The sequence below is a fragment of the Bufo gargarizans genome, chromosome 8, assembly GCF_014858855.1.
Source record: "Bufo gargarizans isolate SCDJY-AF-19 chromosome 8, ASM1485885v1, whole genome shotgun sequence".
In the NCBI taxonomy this organism is placed as follows: domain Eukaryota; kingdom Metazoa; phylum Chordata; class Amphibia; order Anura; family Bufonidae; genus Bufo; species Bufo gargarizans.
Window position 1 is genome coordinate 48,778,134 of NC_058087.1, and position 25,535 is coordinate 48,803,668.

The 25,535-nt window shown below is 45.5% G+C and overlaps 1 protein-coding gene across 1 annotated transcript; it reads right to left on the minus strand.

Annotated features, from left to right (window-relative positions):
• Positions 1-1,240: 1,240 nt before the first annotated feature.
• On the minus strand, positions 1,241-24,299 carry LOC122945691 (ankyrin repeat and SOCS box protein 1-like). Its single transcript, XM_044304838.1, has 5 exons — positions 24,227-24,299; positions 10,691-10,835; positions 7,720-8,022; positions 5,441-5,823; positions 1,241-2,888 (listed from the first exon to the last, which is right to left on the minus strand). Exons 1-5 carry the CDS (start codon positions 24,291-24,293, stop codon positions 2,758-2,760), a joined length of 1,029 nt encoding a protein of 342 aa, XP_044160773.1. The 5' UTR covers positions 24,294-24,299; the 3' UTR covers positions 1,241-2,757.
• Positions 24,300-25,535: the final 1,236 nt, after the last annotated feature.

The window sequence follows — 25,535 nt, forward strand, 5'->3', positions numbered from 1 at the left end:
TTTTGGGAAAACCTTTCACAAAGGTCACCAGATTAAAAACTGCAGTTTCTTAAACCCCCAGCAAAAGGCTGAGTGGAAATGTAGTATTACATACTGGCTATTCAAATTTATGTCTGTCCATATAATACACGGAAGCTTTAAATCAAATATCTGAACTGCAGTCTCTTAGGAGCTTTAGCTGATATTAGCGGTTCCTCTCTATGGCGCTGTGCGCCCTAACAGGGCTTCTGGACAGGTCCTGTCCATATCTTGTGCTGCTAAATGCCTTCTATTACCAACAATATGTTATGTTCTGCATATGCTTTACTGAAAGAAAAAAAAACAAAAAAACTTTTGATGTCAGTGACATATCAAAGGTTTTCATCGGCGGGGGTCTGAGTGCTGAGACCCCAACCCATCGACGATCTCTCTTCCTGCTGCAAGAGACGGCTTAATACAAAGTCTATGGGCCCATCTCGATTCTATCTCCTGCACTGAGGAGAGAGAGTACGATATACAAGTGCTTCTCTCTCCTCGTTCTAGGGATCGGTGGGGGTCTCACCACTTGGACCCCCATTAAGCAAAAAAAATCATGGCATATAAAACATAAAAAAATAAATAAAAATCTGTGACACTGGAAGCTTTCAAGTTCTGGATTTGGGTGATTGTACCTAAAGAGAAGCCCTAAAGTCTGCTTAGTCTCATAAAAATTGGAAAGGTTACCAATCCATCGAGACAGAAAAAAAAACAGGACATAAGTGTCTACGTTACAAAGATCCTTTTAATTGTGCATACAATAAATTAATAACGATAATTTAAAACACACGCACAGCTGCATAGTTATCTACATGTAGCCAGTCAATCACCAGCAGTCAAGTGGAGGGTGTGTAAGGCTACTTTCACACTTGCGGCAGAGAGATCCGGCAAGCAGTTCCGTCACCAGAACTGCCTGCCGGATCTGGCAAAATGTATGCCAACTGATGGCATTAGTAAGACTGATCAGGATCCTAAGCAGTCTTAAAAATGCCTGATCAGTCAAAAAATGCATTGAAATGCCGGATCCGTCTTTCTGGTGTCATCCGGCATTTACTTTTTTCACCTTTTTTTTTTTTCGGTCTGCGCAGACGGATCCAGTATTTTGAATGCGCATCCGGCACTAATACATTCCTATGGGGGAAAAATGCGGGATCCGGCATTCAGGCAAGTTTTCAGTTTTTCTTCTCGCCGGAGAGAAAACCGTAGCATGCTGCGTTGACTGAACTGAAGACATACTCTCCATTCAGAATGCATGGGGATATGCCTAATCAGTTCTTTTCCGGTATAGAGTCCCTGTGACGGAACTCTATGCCAGAAAAGAAAAACGCTAGTGTGAAAGTACCCTTACAGTATATTCAAATGCAAATATTCAAATTTACTGCAGAAATTTCTGCCACTGTCCCAGTCGTCTGAACGGGGCTTGCAAACATCCACATACTTGCCGCCAAAACAGCTACATTCAGATAATTGGAACAGATTTTCAGTCTCAGGAATTTCTGATTCAAGACTGAATAAAACCTTGTACTTTTTAAGGACCCTTCTCCTCCTACAGCTTTCCAACATTAAATTGTAAATTGTTACTAAATCAATAACCCACATTTACTAATGTGATTGCAACTAAAACTTGCAGCAAAATGCACCAAAATTTGGCACATTGGCCAAGATTTACTACTGTAATGTGTCTGGGGTTCTCCTACGCCTGTCTTGATTTGATGCCATGAGTAAGAGCAATTTCCATGCTTGAAACGCATGGGTATGCAATTTGTTTATAAACCCATTTTTCCATGGATTAAGAACTGATTTTTACAGATAATTTGCCACCTCCCAGTGCTAGATTTTTCGCTTCTATGTTGGATTGATCTCTCTGCACTGGAGGAAGATGCACCTAATTCATTAAGAGGCAGATGCCTCTCAAGTTTGGCGCATCTCTGCCCTGCCATGTGCCAGAAACTCGAGTCTGTGCCAGATTATGCCGTACGTTATTGTAAATCTGCTAAACCCTGCCCCTTCTCCATAGCCCAGGCCCCTTTTCTTGTCACTTTTAGTTTAGAATTTCTAAAAGTAGCAAACTATGAGGCAAATATAGCATGCACCATAATTTTCAACTTTTTTATGCCACTATTGTGCCATAAAACCTTTGATCAATTTTCCCCGGATGCGCCAATTTGTACCACTTTTTAGACAGATTTCTGGCGTAGATACGTAAGGGCCATTATGTTGCATCAAGTTTAAAGGGGTTGCTGGGGGCCTAGCAGATTACAGAACATATTTGGGGATTCTAGCAGCATTATACCCCATGATCAACTTCGCACTGAAGGACCAGTCAAATAAACAGGGTCTGTCCTAATCAGAAAACCTCTATTCTGACATGTGCAATATGATTCTCCTGTGGCCCTGCTGTGTCTCGAGACAGAATTCAAAGCACTTTTTAAAGTGAAAAGCAATTAGGAAGGAGGGGTAAACAGTTGATAACAGGAGAACTAGACATTTCTCACTGATAAACCATATTACAAAGTTTCTTGTGATCACTTGTACTATTGTACAAGTTAAGTTGTGTGAAAGTACAGTGACTCTTGAAGAAAATTAATTGGAAGTAAGAATCTAAAAGGTGTTGGAATAAGGCACTCACACAGTGATAAAAAACCTTCCTGAAGCAAAAAAAAAAAAAAAAAAAGACTCCTTAATTTCCATTGTTAGGAAGACGTGTGTGTGCGCGCATTCATATTAGATATTTAGGTTGTGTTACTGCTCACAGAGAAGGAAACGTATGACACGATCAGGAACAGGAAGGCTGCTAATCGAATACAGTCTGAGTTTACCAATCGCTCTTCTCACAGCAATACGACAAAGGCTTGACAGAGTCCGGGGAAGACCTGAAATAGAGAAGACCATGATCTAGATTTTATGAAATTCAAAATCTGGTGGTCATTTCCGTGGAAGCATAGCTTGTTCTGCTGCACAGTTTGAATAGCTGCCATTCATTACAATGAGAGTTATGCTGGCCCAGTCAACTATTTGTGGAAGCCAAGCCAATCTGGTTAATCCCAGCTCTCCATGCAAATGGTGAGATGGGACAGCACCTTTTAAAAGTTTTTTTTCTGAAACAAGTGCCATAACTTAGATTCCCTTCCTCCTGTTGAAAGAAGAGTGCTATGCTTGCTGAGTTGATAAGGTGGGAAGTGCTCAGAGGAAGAAGCTGAACCTGGAAGCTTGGTATGTAATCAAATGGGAGTGCAGCAGGCGCCCCATGAAATAGAGAGAAACACACTGAAAAAAACAGGTTATAATAAAACGGAGGAACAGTTTAAAAAATAAATAAATATGCATGAAAAAAAATAAATGATAAAAAGCTAAAGCCAAAAATAGTGTGAAAGAAAACAAAAGGGCATGTTCAAATGGGGGAATTTTACGCACTGTTTTGAATCTGAGTCTGTGACGCAGTTTATGCAGCCAAGGGTTTATGCCACGTGGTTTTCAAGACAGAATGTTAAGGTCCATTCTTGGCGCAATTACTGCGCAGACACTTCTCATATCTGCAGCGGGAGCCTGCTCTAGGTTTAGCTCCATTTAAGGGCTCATGCACACAACCGTATGCCCTCCGAGACATATGGTCCGTGAGCGGACCATATGTCCCAGGGTGGCATACATCGTGCGCACAGCATCATAGGTTACTATGATACTGTCCGCATCGGGCCACCCGCGGGGCTATTGTCCTGCATGGATATGAGTGCAGGACAATAGTCCCGCGGGCGGCCCGATGCACACAGTATCATAGTAACCTATGATGCTGTGCGCTCGACATATGCCACCCTGCGACATACGATCCGTGAGCGGCATACGGTCGTGTGCATGAGCCCTTAAATGGAGCTAAACCTAGAGCAGGTCCACATAAAAAAAAACAGCAGAACCCACAGCACAGTGGTTTCTACAATGGTTTGCCTTGAACAAAATCCTCCATCTGAACATACCCTAAAGGTGTTTGAACAACTTTACATACGATCTGATGATATGTCACAAATATCACACATAAATCTTCTCCTGTGATAAATAAATAGCAACTGACATTGATCTGCAACATGTACACCTTTTAGTAATAAGAGTAAGGTCTTATTCATGTGACCCTTTTTCTGTTATGTGTGCTGCCCATTACTGTTAAGCGAAGCGGAATTCTGGCCGAAGCTCAGGAACGATCACCCGTAATACCGTGCAGCCAGCCAATCTCCCCTGTGATGTCACAGTCCTACAAAACCCTCATCCCGACCGGTCTCCAACATTGTTCTGTGAGCTAAGCATAGGGAGAGATGTGGCATGTGATCATGCACTAGGGACAGTGTTGCTGAAAATGGTTAACAGAAGAATACTGGAGAGGGAGAGTGCAGGGAGACTTATTCTGTTCAGTTTTATTTATTAATTGACTTATTCCTACATCAGGCGTAAACTAAGATGTGTAATTCAATACCAATAAGATGGAAGCCTTTATTATTCCGAATCCAGTGTGCCAACCAATACTATCCACTCTGCACCCCTTAGGAAGTCAGGTCTTAATGATGATTATGCTCATCTTTTGCTGGCTTTACTTCTTCCAAATCATCCTTCAAAGTCTCTACGTCCTATAAAAAGTCAGCAAGATGCAGAGAGAGGAGGAGCTGGATGTTCCTGATGACATATTCTCATTGATAGTAGATGATGTGGAAAAGGAGGAAAAGCAGATGGTAAAAGGAGGCCTCCCACCTGTAGGGCAGGAGAGCTCTGAGGTTGGAGAAGTGGGGTAAGCCAGCGCTGATTAATATTACGTGTTTACTGTCAAATAACCTGTAGGAGATTGCAGGCCAGAACAGCAACCAGCAACAGCCCCTGTTTAAAGCTGCCGTTAACAATGAAGGACTATACAGCATGGTCTTCATTATTAAATGAAAGGCAGCTGAGGGCTAATTGGCCATGCGGTTCTTCACTGCAGCATGGTCGCTCATTGTGGCCATAGCCTAAGGCAAAGTAGCCTGGATATACCTGATTTATAGAGATTCGTGAAAAATTTATTTGCAACAAATCAAATTTCTTGGCAAACTTCGGCGAAGTCTGACAATTATAGAGAAACAAAAAAACCTATAGTGAATAGAAGGTTTCAAGAAATTTTAAAGAACTACAGCAGTGTAGATTGGTATTATTCCAATGTGACTGCATGTCCTACATCATGGGTCAGCAACCTCTGGCACTCCACATGAGCCTAAAAGTCCCAGCATGCACACTTGCTTGACTTTTCTCAAAACATTTATAGAGGTGAATGGAGCATGTTGGGAGATGTAGTTTCACAACAGCTGGAGGTTGCTGACTCCTGTCCTACATATTTCAGAAAGTTTTGAGTCTACTCTGTGCTTTGTATCAAGTCACATTTTTAAAATCAAATAAGTTTCAATGCTGGACTCACATTTTGCTTCTCTGAAGACTTGCAAGGCCTCTGGGTTCACTTTCTTTCTGGGATGCTCTTCAGAAGTTGGTTCTCTGTGTAAAAGACTCAGATTTGCTCCAAAATCAATGAGGAGTTCAACAAACTGCTTGTCACAACCATGGCGCAAAACTGCCTCCAGCAAGCATATTGGAGATGAGCGTACAAGGTTTGCTTCACACACTGGGCTCCAACTATTATAATCAGGATTGGCACCAGCTTGAAGCAAGAGGCGGAAGCATGGGAGGTTGTGATAGGCTGCACTTATGTACAGTGGGGTACAAGTTAATGATGCCAGAGCTCGGGGTGGTGAAGAACCAAGACCACCTGACAGCTGACGGTCAACATCCACATCGGCTCCGTATCTGGTGTAAAAAATAAATAAAAGAAATGACAAGCTGATAGCCCTCATACAAGACTAGTACATATATACAAAGATGATCCATAAACACCCTGTATGGACAAAGGTTACCCCATAAGACAAGGTTTGTAAGATTTTGGCTCATGAACAGTGCCAATTTTTATATCATTAATTCAGCAGCCAAACAACCCTAAGGCCCCTTGCAGGCGAGCGTGTCCGGATTATGTCTGGATGCGTTCAGTGAAAACTGCGTGATTCAGTTTTGTTTGCAATCGAGTTGTTTCAGTTTTTATCGCGTGGGTGCAATGCGATTCACTGCGTTTTGCAGGCAAGTGATAAAAAGCTGAATGTTTACAAACAACATCTCTTAGCAACCATCTGTGAAAATCGCTTGCAGATGCGATGCGATTTTCACGTAGCCCCATTTACTTCTATGGGGCCAGCTTTGCGTGAGAATCGCAGAATTTAGAACATGCTGCGGTTTTTACGCAACGCAAAAGTGATGCATGAAAACCACTGCTCATGTACAGAGACCCATTTAAATGAATGGGTCCGGATTTCATGCGGGCGCAATGCATTTGCATCACGCATTGCACCCGCACAGAATTCTCGATCGTGTGAAAGGGGCCTAAATGATCCAGATAAAATAAATGCTCACATATCACCCCCGTCCTCCTGCAGTTCAGCAATGTGGAGTAACACTACTGGTCCCAGAATGCCCTGCGCTGTGTAGCCTGTCTAGCACATAGAAGGGAGCGATTCGAAAATAGTGGCTCCTATGCTTTTCCCTGTTACAATGCTCCTGCACATAATGGGACCAAGTAGCAAGCCTTGTGGGAGTTGTAGTTTTACAACAGCTGGAGTGCCGCAGGTTGAGCATGCCTGATATAAAGCTACACAATGGCCTGACCGCTTTAACAATTTTTCTCTTTTCGTAGGTCCTCAAGAACAGAATAATGTATTCTGCTGTTATTCTTTCTCTCTCCCCCCCCCCCCCCAAAAAAAGACCCTATGATGCCACTGTGAACATAGCCTAAAATGACCAATTCTTTACTCATCCCTCCATCCAGCCTACATACATTTTTAGGCTTATCAAGCAACTTAAATAGAAACAGTCATCAGTTTTTACCCCCCTGAAGTAGTGCCACCATACTCCAGGTCATGTAAAGACCTTTCTAAATGTACAGTCAGGTCCATAAATATTGGGACATGGACACAATTCTAATATTTTTGGCTCTATACACCACCACAATGGATTTGAAATGAAAACAAACAAGATGTGCTTTAACTGCAGACTGTCAGCTTTAATCTGAGGGTATTTACATCCAAATTAGGTGAACGGTGTAGGAATCTGTCTGTTTCATTTCAAATCCATTGTGGTGGTGTATAGAGCCAAAACTTTTATGATTGTGTCGATGTCCCAATATTTATGGGCCTGACTGTATGTCCGTCTGTGCCCAGAAGCACAGCATAATTTACAAAAATAAAGCCTGAAGTGTCCAATGGGCATATACCCTTCTTAGAAGTGTCCAGCATGTCCATTTCCAACCCTACTTTTGACGTGGATGACATCTCCCACAAACTCCAATCTTCGTCAAATTGGGATGGGCAGACGTGGACTGGTTTAATTCTCTTCTGTGCATGTGCCAGTCCCGGGAAGACGGGGAACAATGCAGGAGGCATCATCCATGTCAGTCAGGAAAAGATGGGTTGGGTGGGAGATAAAAATGGCATACACCAAGCTTAGTATATGGTCAACAGACACGTCAAGCCTCATTTACATACTGTGTAATAGATCAGAAGACCTCTTTTTGTAAGTTATGCTACTTGGGTTACATTTGGAAAGGTCTGTACATGACCTAAAGCATGCTAATATGCACACTAGTGCCTCTAGGCTTACCGGATTAGCTCTTGTAGTATATCAGCACGGCCCACTCGTGCAGCATGGTATACTGGGGAGCTCCTATTATGCGGACTCCCGTTGGGATCTGCTCCAGCCTTCAGAAGAACTTTCACGCAGTCCAAGTGTCCATTTTCTGTGGCCACAAACAGTGGTGTTTGGCCTTTAACATCCACCAGTTCCAGCTGTGCTCCGAAATCAATAAGGAGAGCGACACAATCTGCATGACCAGCAGTGGAGGCAATACGGAGCGGGGAGCAGGGAAGCCAACCACTGCACCACACAGACTTCTCATTAATACGTCTGGTAGCAGAACAGAATATAGATATGTTAGAGAGTTAAAATGAGTTCCCAGTTCCAGATTTACTGGAAAAAACAAAAAATTCAATTAAATAATAAGAATAGTACTTTGTAGTATATTCAATTACATATAACTAGCGGTTGTTATTACAGTGCCCACATGGCTTGTCTCCTAAAGAACTGTGGGAATGGATCAGCAGAAAAAAATGTTTAACCTTTTCCGTGCCAAGAACATATCACATACGTCCTTGTAGGGTGGCACTTTAGTAGTCAAGGACTTATGAAAACACGTCCTTGCTACTACTGGCTATATCTCAGGCTGTATGGCAGCGTATAACCTAAGCGTTAACCCCTTTTAGCGCCCTGCGATTTTCTATTTTTTGCATTTTCTTTTTTTCAGTCCCTGCCTTTTCAAAGCCATAACTTTTTTCCGTTCAAATAGCCGTATGAGAGCTTGTTTTTTGTGTGGGACAAGTTGTACTTTACTATTGCAATACAACGTAGTGAACAATGGGAAAAAATGCAATCCCATCACAGTTTTATGGCTTTTGTTTTTACAGCGTTCCCCATATGGAAAAACTGACACGTCAGCATCATTCTGCAGGTCAGTATGATTACAACAATACCACATTTATATAGTTTTCCTGTTTAATACGTAAAATATTTTTTCTTTGCATCGCCGTATTCTGTCCCCTGTAGCTTTTTTATTTTCCTTGTTACAGCATTCACTGTACAGAATAAACACCATGCATTTATATTTTAATAGTATGGGGACTTTGAAATGCAGCGGTGCAAATGATTTTTTTTCCATTTATTTTTAATATGGGGAAAGGGGGTGATTTGAATTGATATATTTTTAAAAACTTTTTTTTTTTAAACTTTCATAATCCCCTTAGACTTTAAAAGAGATTTTAAAATGCAATCATTATCTCACTTCTCCCATAGACTGTATTTAAAAATGCAGCCTATGGGAGATTCAATATATTCTAACGTGGCACTGCCACCTGCTAGCCTTCATAGAAATATACCTGTGGTAGACATGACGGTCTCGAGCAGAGTCAAGGGTACCACCACCAATGAATCTCAGCGTGGGGAAGCAGTTTGGGCCTCTGAAATGCAGCACTCCTGGGGACAACTGCCTCAGCTGGCGTGGCCCAAATTACCTTGGTATCTGAGGGGTTCAATGTGTGTGATAGGTGTTATCGTCAATCACAGACATTAGCGCCGGATGTCTGCTGTTTAGAACAGCAGAGACCTAGCAGCTATGGCAAGTGAAAACAAGACCAAGAGTGTAGTAGCCGTGATACTGCAGGACATACAGCGGGAAACAGCCGCACAGCACTCACTCCCGAACTGATTTCTAAATTCTATATCTGAGGCTGAACTGAGGATGCTTTTAATATTTATATTCATAGCTTTAAAACAACACCTGGATTATACTTTTGGTTGCTATACAGCCTGAGATATAACAGACTGGCAGTTCTCCTCTAGCTATGATCTCAGCCAACATGGAGGGCTAAGAGAGGAGGCGAGGTATGGATCCTCCTCTCCACACATAACCGTACATGAACCCAGGAAGGGGTAGGGACTTCTGTGCATGAAAATACCTTCCCCTCCATATCATTCAGGGAGCATAGTTGCTCTTTAATTGTCACATATTGGAGTCTTGTTGTATTCCAGAAATAGAATGATAAGATGAGCGGGTGCTGTATTTTTTTTTCTTATTTTGTAGTTTAGGTTTTCTTTGTACATATCGAAAGTGTAAAAACTATCTTAGCTACAGGAGGTGTAAAAATAACCCCTGGCAGCAAAAGGGTTAAACTAAACCGGTTGTTTAGTGTCCAATATTGATTGGATCCCATATTAGATCAGCAGAGGTCCAACTCCTGGCACCCCTTCGAGCACAGAGCTTCGGCGAACGTTGCGTTCTCTGCACTATGTACCTGTTCTCCGTCAGCACTGCAGCAGCAGTGGAATTACAGCTCCTCCATCCCAATCACCAGAATGAGGAGCAGCAGTTGTAGTTACACTCTGAAGGAGCTGTAATTGACCTGCTCGCCACGGCAATGATGGCAGCGAGCAGGTAAGCGGTGATGAGAACGCAGCGCTTGTACAAGTGATGCGTTTTCTTCAAACAGCTGATCAGCGGTGGTGCCAGGAGTCGGACCCCTAACGACCAGATATTGAGGACCTATCCTGAGGATAGGTCATTAATATGGGAAAGCGGACAACCCCTTCAAGTTTTTATGTTAGATATCATTTTTTGTGGTTTTTTTTATTTCATGTGACAATGCATATAAAAAAAAATTGTGCAAAAGTGCAATTTTTACTCTGGCCATAAAGCCTAATAGCCTGCTGATACTTTCTGATCACTTTTCAGTAGTCATCTTATTATCATCATCACAGACAGGATTACAGTGATAACTAACGCACATATGGATAATATACGGTATATACAGGATTTACAGTTTGCAATAGTATAACACATATCAGGAATAGCAACAGTTCAGTGTCTACTACAGCTGCAGTGCTTTAAAAAAATGCAATAAAAACAAAATTTATATTGTAAAATTAATATTTTTTAAAACCATTTATAATCAGTTGCCAGTGCTGTTTCTGGGGCTGACAGTTATAAGGGTCCAAGGTTCATGCACTTCACACAGTCCCTTACCTCAGGAACCTTTCCTCCTGTAACAGGGTCCTCAAGGTATTAATGTCCCCCACACAAGCGGCATTATGTAACAGTGTGTCCTGGCACTGCTCCAGATCATGGTCGCAGTACTGATCTTGCAGCCAGGCCTTCAGGTTGCGTCCTGCTGGGAGAGAGGAATAAAGAGCTGCTGTCTCACCAGTCTGATACAAGACCTAGCAGCAGCAGAAATAAGATAAATGACTTCTTGGGCCGTCTCCCGGGTGATTGTTCACACTGTACTGTTTTATGACCTGTCTGCATTATTCTGTTGGGTCTGTATCGTACATTTCTTCACTCTCATAAATCATCTAGGCTCCTGACCATATGGCATCTCAGTAATTAACATATTGGATGCTCTGGTTTAATGCCCTGCAGAACAATACGCATGTCACCGTGCATATGTCCTAGAAACTTGCTTCACTCATTAAAGACTGTGTTTTCCAAAAACTTTCATTATGTAATAGTGACATATCGGTGGGGGTCCGAGTGCTGAGACCCCCACTGATCAATAAAACGAGGAGTCAGAAGCGCTCAGCTGAAGACAAAAAAAAGAAAGGCCTCAGGGACTATGAGCTAAAACTGAGCCGTCCTTGTATCCTATGTTCCGCTATTCACTGGAAATGCCTGACTGGCTGCAGCTGTCCCCAGCAGAATCCGCTGAGAGGGGTGCAGGCGGAGGTACTGCATTTTGAAGATGTTCTCTCTAGAGATGAGTGATTCGATGAACCAATTAATCTCATCAACAAAACTTCTTCACCTGCCAGGGGCTGTCGCTACTGCTGAAGAAGCTCCCCCTAATGAGAGGCTGTCCCTGCTGCTAAAGGAGCTCCCCCCCGAGGGGCTGTCGCTAATGCTGAAGAAGCTCCCCCCCCATGAGGAGATGTTGCAGCTGCTGAAGAAGCTCCCCTCCATGAAAGGCTGTCCCTGCTGCTAAAAGGAGCTCCCCCCCCCCCCCAATGAGGGGCTTTTGCAGCTTCTGAAGAAGCTCCCCCCCCCATGAGGAGCTGTTGCAGCTGGTGAAGAAGCTCCCCTCCACCATGAGGGACTGTCGCAGCTGGTGAAGTATCCCCCCCCATCCCCATGATGGCCGACGCAGTTGCTAAAAACGCTCCCCCCTCCCCCCCATACATATGTTCTGGGAATATACAGCTTTGGGCCCTTTTTGGCTTGATGTCTTAGATATCATCCTTGAAGTGTATAGTATTAGACTTCAGGCTGGTCCTTTAATCTGTATTTTAGGCCTCTTACAAGATAAAGCAGTGGAGGGAGTAGCAATTGGTATTGGCAGACTACTATATAATGCCAGAAAACTGATCGCAAAATATTGGATTAGTACTGAAGTGTCTACCAAGATGGAGTTTATTGCCCGTATGAACACGTTAATAGAGATGGAGAGAGGAATATATATCAAGAGAGGTACCTTTAAAAAAATTGAATCTATCTGGGGACTGTGGATATCAAAGCCAGGGTTACCATCTAGGCGCCTTCTGCTTATGAGTGAGAGAAGTAACATTTTAAGATAAGGAGTTCAGAGGAAACGGGGGAAAAACATAACACGGTTGTCAAAGATAGAGTTGAGCGAACACCTGGATGTTCGGGTTCGAGAAGTTCGGCCGAACATCCCGGAAATGTTCGGGTTCGGGATCCGAACCCGATCCGAACTTCGTCCCGAACCCGAACCCCATTGAAGTCAATGGGGACCCGAACTTTTCGGCACTAAAACGGCTGTAAAACAGCCCAGGAAAGGGCTAGAGGGCTGCAAAAGGCAGCAACATGTAGGTAAATCCCCTGCAAACAAATGTGGATAGGGAAATTAATTAAAATAAAAATTAAATAAATAAAAATTAACCAAAATCAATTGGAGAGAGGTTCCATAGCAGAGAATCTGGCTTCCCGTCACCCACCACTGGAACAGTCCATTCTCAGATATTTAGGCCCCGGCACCCAGGCAGAGGAGAGAGGTCCCGTAACAGACAATCTGGCTTCATGTCAGCAGAGAATCAGTCTTCATGTCATAGCAGAGAATCAGGCTTCACGTCACCCACCACTGTAAGAGTCCATTTTCATAAATTTAGGCCCAGCACCCAGGCAGAGGAGAGAGGTCCCGTAACAGACAATCTGGCTTCATGTCAGCAGAGAATCAGTCTTCATATCATAGCAGAGAATCTGGCTTCCCGTTACCCACCACTGGAACAGTCCATTCTCAGATATTTAGGCCCCGGCACCCAGGCAGAGGAGAGAGGTCCCGTAACAGACAATCTGGCTTCATGTCAGCAGAGAATCAGTCTTCATATCATAGCAGAGAATCAGGCTTCACGTCAGCCACCACTGCAACAGTCCATTGTCATAAATTTAGGCCCAGCACCCAGGCAGAGGAGAGAGGTCCCGTAACAGACAATCTGGCTTCATGTCAGCAGAGAATCAGTCTGCATGTCATAGCAGAGAATGAGGCTTCACGTCACCCACCACTGCAACAGTCCATTTTCATAAATTTAGGCCCAGCACCCAGGCAGAGGAGAGAGGTCCCGTAACAGAGGATCTGGCTTCATGTCACCAGAGAATCAGTCTGCATGTCATAGAGAATCAGGCTTCACGTCACCCACCACTGCAACAGTCCATTTTCATAAATTTAGGCCCAGCACCCAGGCAGAGGAGAGAGGTCCCGTAACAGAGGATCTGGCTTCATGTCACCAGAGAATCAGTCTGCATGTCATAGCAGAGAATCAGGCTTCACGTCAGCCACCACTGCAACAATCCATTGGCATATATTTAGGCCTAGCACACAGGCAGAGGAGAGAGGTCCCGTAACAGACAATCTGGCTTCATGTCAGCAGAGAATCAGTCTTCATATCATAGCAGAGAATCAGGCTTCACGTCACCCACCACTGTAAGAGTCCATTTTCATAAATTTAGGCCCAGCACCCAGGCAGAGGAGAGAGGTCCCGTAACAGACGATCTGGCTTCATGTCAGCAGAGAATCAGTCTGCATGTCATAGCAGAGAATGAGGCTTCACGTCACCCACCACTGCAACAGTCCATTTTCATAAATTTAGGCCCAGCACCCAGGCAGAGGAGAGAGGTCCCGTAACAGAGGATCTGGCTTCATGTCAGCAGAGAATCAGTCTGCATGTCATAGCAGAGAATCAGGCTTCACGTCAGCCACCACTGCAACAGTCCATTGTCATAAATTCAGGCCCAGCACCCAGGCAGAGGAGAGAGGTCCCGTAACAGACAATCTGGCTTCATGTCACCAGAGAATCAGTCTGCATGTCATAGCAGAGAATGAGGCTTCACGTCAGCCACCACTGCAACAATCCATTGGCATATATTTAGGCCTAGCACACAGGCAGAGGAGAGGTTCATTCAACTTTGGGTAGCCTTGCAATATAATGGTAAAATGAAAATAAAAATAGGATTGAATGAGGAAGTGCCCTGGAGTCCAATAATATATGGTTATGGGGAGGTAGTTAATGTCTAATCTGGACAAGGGACGGACAGGTCCTGTGGGATCCATGCCTGGTTCATTTTTATGAACGTCAGCTTGTCCACATTGGCTGTAGACAGGCGGCTGCGTTTGTCTGTAATGACGCCCCCTGCCGTGCTGAATACACGTTCAGACAAAACGCTGGCTGCCGGGCAGGCCAGCACCTCCAAGGCATAAAAGGCTAGCTCTGGCCACGTGGACAATTTAGAGACCCAGAAGTTGAATGGGGCCGAACCATCAGTCAGTACGTGGAGGGGTGTGCACACGTACTGTTCCACCATGTTAGTGAAATGTTGCCTCCTGCTAACACGTTGCGTATCAGGTGGTGGTGCAGTTAGCTGTGGCGTGTTGACAAAAGTTTTCCACATCTCTGCCATGCTAACCCTGCCCTCAGAGGAGCTGGCCGTGACACAGCTGCCTTGGCGACCTCTTGCTCCTCCTCTGCCTTGGCCTTGGGCTTCCACTTGTTCCCCTGTGACATTTGGGAATGCTCTCAGTAGCGCGTCTACCAACGTGCGCTTGTACTCGCGCATCTTCCTATCACGCTCCAGTGCAGGAAGTAAGGTGGGCACATTGTCTTTGTAGCGTGGATCCAGCAGGGTGGCAACCCAGTAGTCCGCACAGGTTAAAATGTGGGCAACTCTGCTGTCGTTGCGCAGGCACTGCAGCATGTAGTCGCTCATGTGTGCCAGGCTGCCCAGGGGTAAGGACAAGCTGTCCTCTGTGGGAGGCGTATCGTCATCGTCCTGCCTTTCCCCCCAGCCACGCACCAGTGATGGACCCGAGCTGCGTTGGGTGCCACCCCGCTGTGACCATGCTTCATCCTCATCCTCCTCCACCTCCTCCTCATCCTCGTCCTCCTCGTCCTCCAGTAGTGGGCCCTGGCTGGCCACATTTGTACCTGGCCTCTGCTGTTGCCAAAAACCTCCCTCTGAGTCACTTCGAAGAGACTGGCCTGAAAGTGCTAAAAATGACCCCTCTTCCTCCTCCTCCTCCTCCTCCTGGGCCACCTCCTCTTCCATCATCGCCCTAAGTGTTTTCTCAAGGAGACATAGAAGTGGTATTGTAACGCTGATAACGGTGTCATCGCCACTGGCCATGTTGGTGGAGTACTCGAAACAGCGCAACAGGGCACACAGGTCTCGCATGGAGGCCCAGTCATTGGTGGTGAAGTGGTGCTGTTCTGTAGTGCGACTGACCCGTGCGTGCTGCAGCTGAAACTCCACTATGGCCTGCTGCTGCTCGCACAGTCTGTCCAGCATGTGCAAGGTGGAGTTCCACCTGGTGGGCACGTCGCATATGAGGCGGTGAGCGGGAAGGCCGAAGTTACGCTGTAGCGCAGACAGGCGAGCAGCAGCAGGATGTGAACGCCGGAAGCGCGAACAGACGGCCCGCACTTTATGCAGCAGCTCTGACATGTCGGGGTAGTTGTGAATGAACTTCTGCACCACCAAATTCAGCACATGCGCCAAGCAAGGGATGTGCGTCAAATTGGCTAGTCCCAGAGCTGCAACGAGATTTCGCCCATTATCACACACCACCAGGCCGGGCTTGAGGCTCACCGGCAGCAACCACTCGTCGGTCTGTTGTTCAATACCCCGCCACAACTCCTGTGCGGTGTGGGGCCTGTCCCCCAAACATATGAGTTTCAGAATGGCCTGCTGACGTTTACCCCGGGCTGTGCTGAAGTTGGTGGTGAAGGTGTGTGGCTGACTGGATGAGCAGGTGGAAGAAGAGGAGGAGGAAGCCGAGAAGGAGGAGGTGGCAACAGGAGGCAAAGAATGTTGCCCTGCGATCCTTGGCGGCGGAAGGACGTGCGCCAAACAGCTCTCCGCCTGGGGCCCAGCTGCCACTACATTTACCCAGTGTGCAGTTAGGGAGATATAGCGTCCCTGGCCGTGCTTACTGGTCCACGTATCTGTGGTTAGGTGGACCTTGCTACAGATGGCGTTGCGCAGTGCACACTTGATTTTATCGGATACTTGGTTGTGCAGGGAAGGCACGGCTCTCTTGGAGAAGTAGTGCCGGCTGGGAACAACATACTGTGGGACAGCAAGCGACATGAGCTGTTTGAAGCTGTCTGTGTCCACCAGCCTAAATGACAGCATTTCATAGGCCAGTAGTTTAGAAATGCTGGCATTCAGGGCCAGGGATCGAGGGTGGCTAGGTGGGAATTTACGCTTTCTATCAAATGTTTGTGAGATGGAGAGCTGAACGCTGGCGTGTGACATGGTTGAGACGCTTGGTGACGGAGGTGGTGGTGGTGGTGTTGGTGGTACATCCCCTGTTTGCTGGGCGGCAGGTGCCAACGTTCCTCCAGAGGCGGAGGAAGAGGCCGAGGCGGCAGCAGCAGAATAGGCCGAGGCGGCAGCAGCAGAAGAGGTAGCAGGGGGAGCCTGAGTGACTTCCTTGGTTTTAAGGTGTTTACTCCACTGCAGTTCATGCTTTGCATGCAGGTGCCTGGTCATGCAGGTTGTGCTCAGGTTCAGAACGTTAATGCCTCGCTTCAGGCTCTGATGGCACAGCGTGCAAACCACTCGGGTCTTGTCGTCAGCACATTGTTTGAAGAAGTGCCATGCCAGGGAACTCCTTGAAGCTGCCTTTGGGGTGCTCGGTCCCAGATGGCGGCGGTCAGTAGCAGGCGGAGTCTCTTGGCGGCGGGTGTTCTGCTTTTGCCCACTGCTCCCTCTTTTGCTACGCTGTTGGCTCGGTCTCACCACTGCCTCTTCCTCCGAACTGTGAAAGTCAGTGGCACGACCTTCATTCCATGTGGGGTCTAGGACCTCATCGTCCCCTGCATCGTCTTCCACCCAGTCTTGATCCCTGACCTCCTGTTCAGTCTGCACACTGCAGAAAGACGCAGCAGTTGGCACCTGTGTTTCGTCATCATCAGAGACATGCTGAGGTGGTATTCCCATGTCCTCATCATCAGGAAACATAAGTGGTTGTGCGTCAGTGCATTCTATGTCTTTCACCGCTGGGGAAGGGCTAGGTGGATGCCCTTGGGAAACCCTGCCAGCGGAGTCTTCAAACAGCATAAGAGACTGCTGCATAACTTGAGGCTGAGACAGTTTCCCTGGTATGCATGGGGGTGATGTGACAGACTGATGGGGTTGGTTTTCAGGCGCCATCTGTGCGCTTTCTGCAGAAGACAGGGTGGGAGATAATGTGAACGTGCTGGATCCACTGTCGGCCACCCAATTGACTAATGCCTGTACCTGCTCAGGCCTTACCATCCTTAGAACGGCATTGGGCCCCACCATATATCGCTGTAAATTCTGGCGGCTACTGGGACCTGAGGTAGTTGGTACACTAGGACGTGTGGATGTGGCAGAACGGCCACGTCCTCTCCCAGCACCAGAGGGTCCACTAACACCACCACGACCATGTCCACGTCCGCGTCCCTTACTAGATGTTTTTCTCATTGTTATGGTTCACCACAACAACAAATATATTATTTGGCCCAATGTATTGTATTCAAATTCAGCGGGATATAAATTTGAGGCCTAGTATTTAGGCGCTGGGTGACCGGTATGGATTTAGTGACAGAATTAGACTTGGAAATGCACAGAAGCGTGTGTGTGAAGTTATTCTGAATGACCCTATGTGCACCTTGAATATTATATACCCTTTTTGGGATAGATTTCAAATAGCTCTGATATAGCAGGAACCACTAAATTATGAAATTGCTAAATTGGGAATTGTACTTCAACCCAGAACAAGAAATGTGCTTTGACGGACACTAAATATCTTTCCAAGCAACAACAGTACAGCGGTAACGAGAGATTTAGCAGGATATAAATTTGAGGCCTAGTATTTAGGCGCTGGGTGACAGGTATGGGTTTAGTGACAGAATTAGACTTGGAAATACACAGTAGCGGGTGTGTGTGAAGTTATTCTGAATGACCCAATGTGCACCTTGAATATTATATACCCTTTTAGGGATAGATTTCAAATAGCTCTGATATAGCAGAAACCACTAAATTATGAAATTGCTAAATTGGGAATTGTATTTCAACCCAGAACAAAAAATGTGCTTTGACGGACACTAAATAACTTTCCCAGCTACAACAGGACAGCGGTAACGAGAGATTTAGCAGGATATAAATTTGAGGCCTAGTATTTAGGCGCTGGGTGACAGGTATGGGTTTAGTGACAGAATTAGACTTGGAAATACACAGTAGCGGGTGTGTGTGAAGTTATTCTGAATGACCCAATGTGCACCTTGAATATTATATACCCTTTTAGGGATAGATTTCAAATAGCTCTGATATAGCAGAAACCACTAAATTATGAAATTGCTAAATTGGGAATTGTATTTCAACCCAGAACAAAAAATGTGCTTTGACGGACACTAAATAACTTTCCCAGCTACAACAGGACAGCGGTAACGAGAGATTTAGCAGGATATAAATTTGAGGCCTAGTATTTAGGCGCTGGGTGACAGGTATGGGTTTAGTGACAGAATTAGACTTGGAAATACACAGTAGCGGGTGTGTGTGAAGTTATTCTGAATGACCCAATGTGCACCTTGAATATTATATACCCTTTTAGGGATAGATTTCAAATAGCTCTGATATAGCAGAAACCACTAAATTATGAAATTGCTAAATTGGGAATTGTATTTCAACCCAGAACAAAAAATGTGCTTTGACGGACACTAAATAACTTTCCCAGCTACAACAGGACAGCGGTAACGAGAGATTTAGCAGGATATAAATTTGAGGCCTAGTATTTAGGCGCTGGGTGACAGGTATGGGTTTAGTGACAGAATTAGACTTGGAAATACACAGTAGCGGGTGTGTGTGAAGTTATTCTGAATGACCCAATGTGCACCTTGAATATTATATACCCTTTTAGGGATAGATTTCAAATAGCTCTGATATAGCAGAAACCACTAAATTATGAAATTGCTAAATTGGGAATTGTACTTCAACCCAGAACAAAAAATGTGCTTTGACGGACACTAAATAACTTTCCCAGCTACAACAGGACAGCGGTAACGAGAGATTTAGCAGGATATAAATTTGAGGCCTAGTATTTAGGCGCTGGGTGACAGGTATGGGTTTAGTGACAGAATTAGACTTGGAAATACACAGTAGCGGGTGTGTGTGAAGTTATTCTGAATGACCCAATGTGCACCTTGAATATTATATACCCTTTTAGGGATAGATTTCAAATAGCTCTGATATAGCAGAAACCACTAAATTATGAAATTGCTAAATTGGGAATTGTACTTCAACCCAGAACAAAAAATGTGCTTTGACGGACACTAAATAACTTTCCCAGCTACAACAGGACAGCGGTAACGAGAGATTTAGCAGGATATAAATTTGAGGCCTAGTATTTAGGCGCTGGGTGACAGGTATGGGTTTAGTGACAGAATTAGACTTGGAAATACACAGTAGCGGGTGTGTGTGAAGTTATTCTGAATGACCCAATGTGCACCTTGAATATTATATACCCTTTTAGGGATAGATTTCAAATAGCTCTGATATAGCAGAAACCACTAAATTATGAAATTGCTAAATTGGGAATTGTATTTCAACCCAGAACAAAAAATGTGCTTTGACGGACACTAAATAACTTTCCCAGCTACAACAGGACAGCGGTAACGAGAGATTTAGCAGGATATAAATTTGAGGCCTAGTATTTAGGCGCTGGGTGACAGGTATGGGTTTAGTGACAGAATTAGACTTGGAAATACACAGTAGCGGGTGTGTGTGAAGTTATTCTGAATGACCCAATGTGCACCTTGAATATTATATACCCTTTTAGGGATAGATTTCAAATAGCTCTGATATAGCAGAAACCACTAAATTATGAAATTGCTAAATTGGGAATTGTACTTCAACCCAGAACAAAAAATGTGCTTTGACGGACACTAAATAACTTTCCCAGCTACAACAGGACAGCGGTAACGAGAGATTTAGCAGGATATAAATTTGAGGCCTAGTATTTAGGCGCTGGGTGACAGGTATGGGTTTAGTGACAGAATTAGACTTGGAAATACACAGTAGCGGGTGTGTGTGAAGTTATTCTGAATGACCCAATGTGCACCTTGAATATTATATACCCTTTTAGGGATAGATTTCAAATAGCTCTGATATAGCAGAAACCACTAAATTATGAAATTGCTAAATTGGGAATTGTACTTCAACCCAGAACAAAAAATGTGCTTTGACGGACACTAAATAACTTTCCCAGCTACAACAGGACAGCGGTAACGAGAGATTTAGCGGGATATAAATTTGAGGCCTAGTATTTAGGCGCTGGGTGACCGGTATGGATTTAGTGACAGAATTAGACTGGGATATGGCCAAAAAATAACCACACTATTGCTGGTTAAATGCACTTGGTGACGGGCGCAGCTTGCCCCTGATGTAGTATATGGCCAAAAAATGAACAGACTATTGCTGGTTAAATGCACTTGGTGTCACAGCTTGACCAACCACACTACTGAGGGTTAAATGCACTTGGTGACGGGCGCAGCTTGCCCCTGATGTAGTATATGGCCAAAAAATAAACAGACTATTGCTGGTTAAATGCACTTGGTGTGACAGCTTCACCCTGATGTAGGCTTTAGCCAGAAAACAACCACACCATTGAGGGTTAAATGCACTTGGTGACAGGCGCAGCTTGCCCCTGATTTTGTATATGGCCAAAAAATGAACAGACTATTGCTGGTTAAATGCACTTGGTGTGACAGCTTCACCCTGATGTAGGCTTTAGCCAAAAAACAACCACACCATTGAGGGTTAAATGCACTTGGTGACAGGCGCAGCTTGCCCCTGATTTTGTATATGGCCAAAAAATGAACAGACTATTGCTGGTTAAATGCACTTGGTGTGACAGCTTCACCCTGATGTAGGCTTTAGCCAAAAAACAACCACACCATTGAGGGTTAAATGCACTTGGTGACAGGCGCAGCTTGCCCCTGATTTTGTATATGGCCAAAAAATGAACAGACTATTGCTGGTTAAATGCACTTGGTGTGACAGCTTCACCCTGATGTAGGCTTTAGCCAAAAAACAACCACACCATTGAGGGTTAAATGCACTTGGTGACAGGCGCAGCTTGCCCCTGATTTTGTATATGGCCAAAAAATGAACAGACTATTGCTGGTTAAATGCACTTGGTGTGACAGCTTCACCCTGATGTAGGCTTTAGCCAAAAAACAACCACACCATTGAGGGTTAAATGCACTTGGTCGCAGCTTGTGCTGGCGCACCACAAGACACAAAATGGCCGCCGATCACCCCAGAAAAATGTGACTGACAAACGGTCTGGGCAGCCTAAAAACAGTGAGCAATTGAGGATCAGCAGCTCAATGATCCACAGCTGCAGATCGATCAGTTAATCAAGTCCTTTGGAGGAGTTAATCTGCCTAATCTCGCCCTACTGTCGCAGCCGCAACCTCTCCCTACGCTAATCAGAGCAGAGTGACGGGCGGCGCTATGTGACTCCAGCTTAAATAGAGGCTGGGTCACATGGTGCTCTGGCCAATCACAGCCATGCCAATAGTAGGCATGGCTGTGATGGCCTCTTGGGGCAAGTAGTATGACGCTTGTTGATTGGCTGCTTTGCAGCCTTTCAAAAAGCGCCAAGAAAGCGTCACAAAAGCGCCAAGAAAGCGACGAACACCGAACCCGAACCCGGACTTTTACGAAAATGTCCGGGTTCGGGTCCGTGTCACGGACACCCCAAAATTCGGTACGAACCCGAACTATACAGTTCGAGTTCGCTCATCCCTAGTCAAAGACATAAACTTTTATTAATTCAACCACTGGTACAGTAAGAGAATGAGAAAGGTATACTTACTATATTAGGTTAGGTGCGGTTCAAAGGGGGGGGGGGGTAAATTTCTTCTACATTTGTATGTAAATGTACACTTTTCTCTCTTTTTACTATGTGCATTATTTGATACCCGAATCTCTGTTTTATCAAAGGCATATATTTGTACTATTCATGTCTATGTACTTTATATGAAAATAATAATAAAAAAAAGATTTTATTTAAACCCCCTGTTTACAGCTTTGGCCTACTCTTTCTCTGGCTGTCACTGCTCTCTGCCTCTTCTTCACAGGCGCCAAACACTCCACGGGGTGAAGATAAAGCTGCCACTGGGACGAATATTCCACTGAAGATGAAAAAGAGAGGGGCGGGTACGGCGGGAACTTAGCTGCCACCTGATTGGAGGAGCTGTGCAGCGACACAAGTCCCTCCCCCTCACTCTCCTTTCCACTCTGGGCCCAGCTGATCTTATCGCAGCGCTAGTGCTGTGTATACATGTAAAAATGTGAAAATATTATGTAATGGCACATGGTCATTTAGGACTGAGCGGGCCTGCAGAGCGGAGGCATAAAGGAAGCTGCACGGCCGCACGCGGCTTACAGGGAACACTGGCTGGGTTTGCATCTGCAGTTTTGTCTCTGGAAAAGACAGCCAGAGTTTACCGTATCCGGCACCGCCAGATCCCCATTCACTGTAATAGGATCCAGCGGCGATCCGGCCACTAACCAGCGTATGTGCTGGCTTTTATCTGGACAATAAAATGCTACATGCATTGTACGCAGGATATAGTACGTATCAGTTCTGCGTTGCGTGAAACACGCAGCATGTTCTATATTCTGTGTTTTTCACGCAGCCCTGGCCCCCATGGTGATGGATCATGTGACGGACCATGTGATGAGCGTAGTGACGTCATCAAAGGTCCTATTCCTCACAAAAGAAGACAGAAGAGATGCCGGCTGCGCGAACAAGTGGATTAAGATGAGTTAAATTATTTTTAAAAAAAATGTAACCCCTCCAGCCCTATTGTACTATGCATTCTGTATTCAGAATGCTATTATTTTGTCTATGGATAAAATCATTGACACAACACGGATGGCACCCATGAAGACTGAAGACTAATAGGAGATTCTTTGGAAATTAATTTTCAACAAAGAAACGTCAGTGAATTACGGATGACACACGGATGGTAAAAACGGACACATGGACCACCCCCAGATCCTTCACGGACATCTTCACGGATGAAACATGTACGCTTTTTCACAGACGTGTCTCTGGCATGGAAATGTGGACGAGGCCTTTGGAGGTTAAATAACTAATAACTGGCTGCAGAGATCGCAGCAAAAGGTGTGTGCGGCTGTACGGTGTTCTATCAAAAAACCCTGCCCCGTGAAAATACCATACCCCACGTAACTTCCAGTGAAGCGATCAGCTGGAGAAGGGGGTGTGCGCCTCAGCGCAAGCGCACTACCACGGGTGCGCAAGCGCTATCTGCCTGGGATCGCTCGCACAGCGGTTCATCCTAACCCTCAGTGTGCGCCCTCAGGGGTAAGGAGATCTGATGGTTGTTTATCTTCTGAAATCTCCTTACACTGCGCACGCGCGGACACAGCGCTTCAGATGCATTGCTGGCTGGCTTTGATCAGGTCGGTCTCTCCCTGCTCCCAGATTTCAGAAGATAAACAACCATCAGATCTCCTTGCCCCTGAGGGCGCACGCACGGTGTCCGTTAGTCCACGCGTGCGCACTGAGGGGTAGGGAGTTTGGATGGTGGTTTGCGGTTCACTGTGTGAGCGTTCCCTGTCCGATAGCGCGCTTGCGCACCCGAGATAGTGCGTTTGCGCTGAGGCGCACACCCACTTCTCCAGCTGATCGCTTCACCGGAAGCCACGTGGGGTATGGTATTTTCATGGGGTCGTTTTTTTTTTTTTATAGAACAACCGCACATCATGGGTGCAGCAATGTAAACAGAGACCAATGGGGTCTAAAAACAACGGTTCTCTTCCCTGGACATGTATTTTACCAGAAGGGAACCGGTCACTTAGATTTGCAGTGTTATTATTTGCACCAATGTTGATGTCAGCACTGCAAAACTATAACTGGTCCCATTGCCAGTAAGTGAATATGCGTTTTTTAGCCCTCTCTTGCAAGTAAGCACGGCGCCTGACGACATTAACACGCATGTATGTGCAGTCGCTGGCTCCTCTGCACAGAGTATGTCGCAGACATGCGGTTCTTACCCACTGGGGCCCCTCCAACTGCCCGCTCTGTCCCTCTCTCATCCTCTTCCATTAGGACCTTGCGCATGCGCAGTTTCTGCCAATAGCTGCATAGTCTGTTCTAGACGCCCCGCCTGCAGATGCGTCTGATTGGTTGTTTGGTCTGTCACTCAAGCACTTGTCGGGCGGAACTGTTACCTGACTGACTAAATCTTTACTGGGCGCAGCAGTCCTGGCATTAGTGGGAGGCTGTGTGTACAGGACATGCACACTGTGGATACAGTATACCTATATTTGCTAAAGAATTTAGAGGGATAGATAAACATTGCTTTACTCATTCGCATTAAAGCTCATTGGGGGAGATTTATCAAAACTGGTGTAAAGGAAAACTGTCTCAGTTGCCCATAGCAACCAATCAGATTCCATCTTACATGTTTCAGAGCTCCTTTGGAAAATGAAAGCTGGAATCTGATTGGTTGCTATGGGCAACAGAGACAGTTTTCCTTTACACCAGATTTATTAAATCTCCCCCACTGTGTGTCACAAACAGGACGGCATTTCCCCCAGAAGAGAATAGCTCTGCCATACAGCACATGGTTGAACCTGTCACAGGCCTCATGTGCCCGACTGTATCCATTTTGTGGTCCGTAAAACACAGATCCCGGCCGTGTGCATGCTGCCAATTTTTTTATTACCCCTGTAGAAATGTCCTATCCTTGTCTGCAAAACAGACAAGAGTAGGACGTGTTCTATCTTTAGGCCAGGGGTACACAGCGACCCGGGTCGCAGCCAGGATGCAGCTGCTGCCAGAGGCATAACTGGAAATGACTGAGCCCCATTGCAAATTGTTTTGTACGCCATTCCCCAGCAACTTCCCTACCCAGTAGGCACCCGCCACCTATTGCCCAGGATCACCTCGTCACCAGACCTGCGGTGGTGATCATGCTTACCTGATTGCCGCCGGTGGGTTCCGGCTCCACCGCTGGCTCTGTGGGTTCCAGGTCTCCACATTATCAACATTAATTTTGACAGGGAAGACATGACCACTGGGGCAGTGATGGGATGGGTCACCTGCTACATGGGGGACTCCCAGCATTTCTAGGATGTTTTTTATGGACATTACATGGAAAGAGGTTTAATAGGGAACTACAACTCCCAGCAAGTCCAGACTGTTATGATAGGGCACCAGTTGACATTACAGGGAGAGGGATATAACAGGAGAGAACTACAACTCCCAGCATGACCAGACTGTTTAATGGGTTATCACAAAACATTACTGGGAGTGGGTATAAGGAAAGAACTACAAGTCATAGTATTTGACAACTTGTAA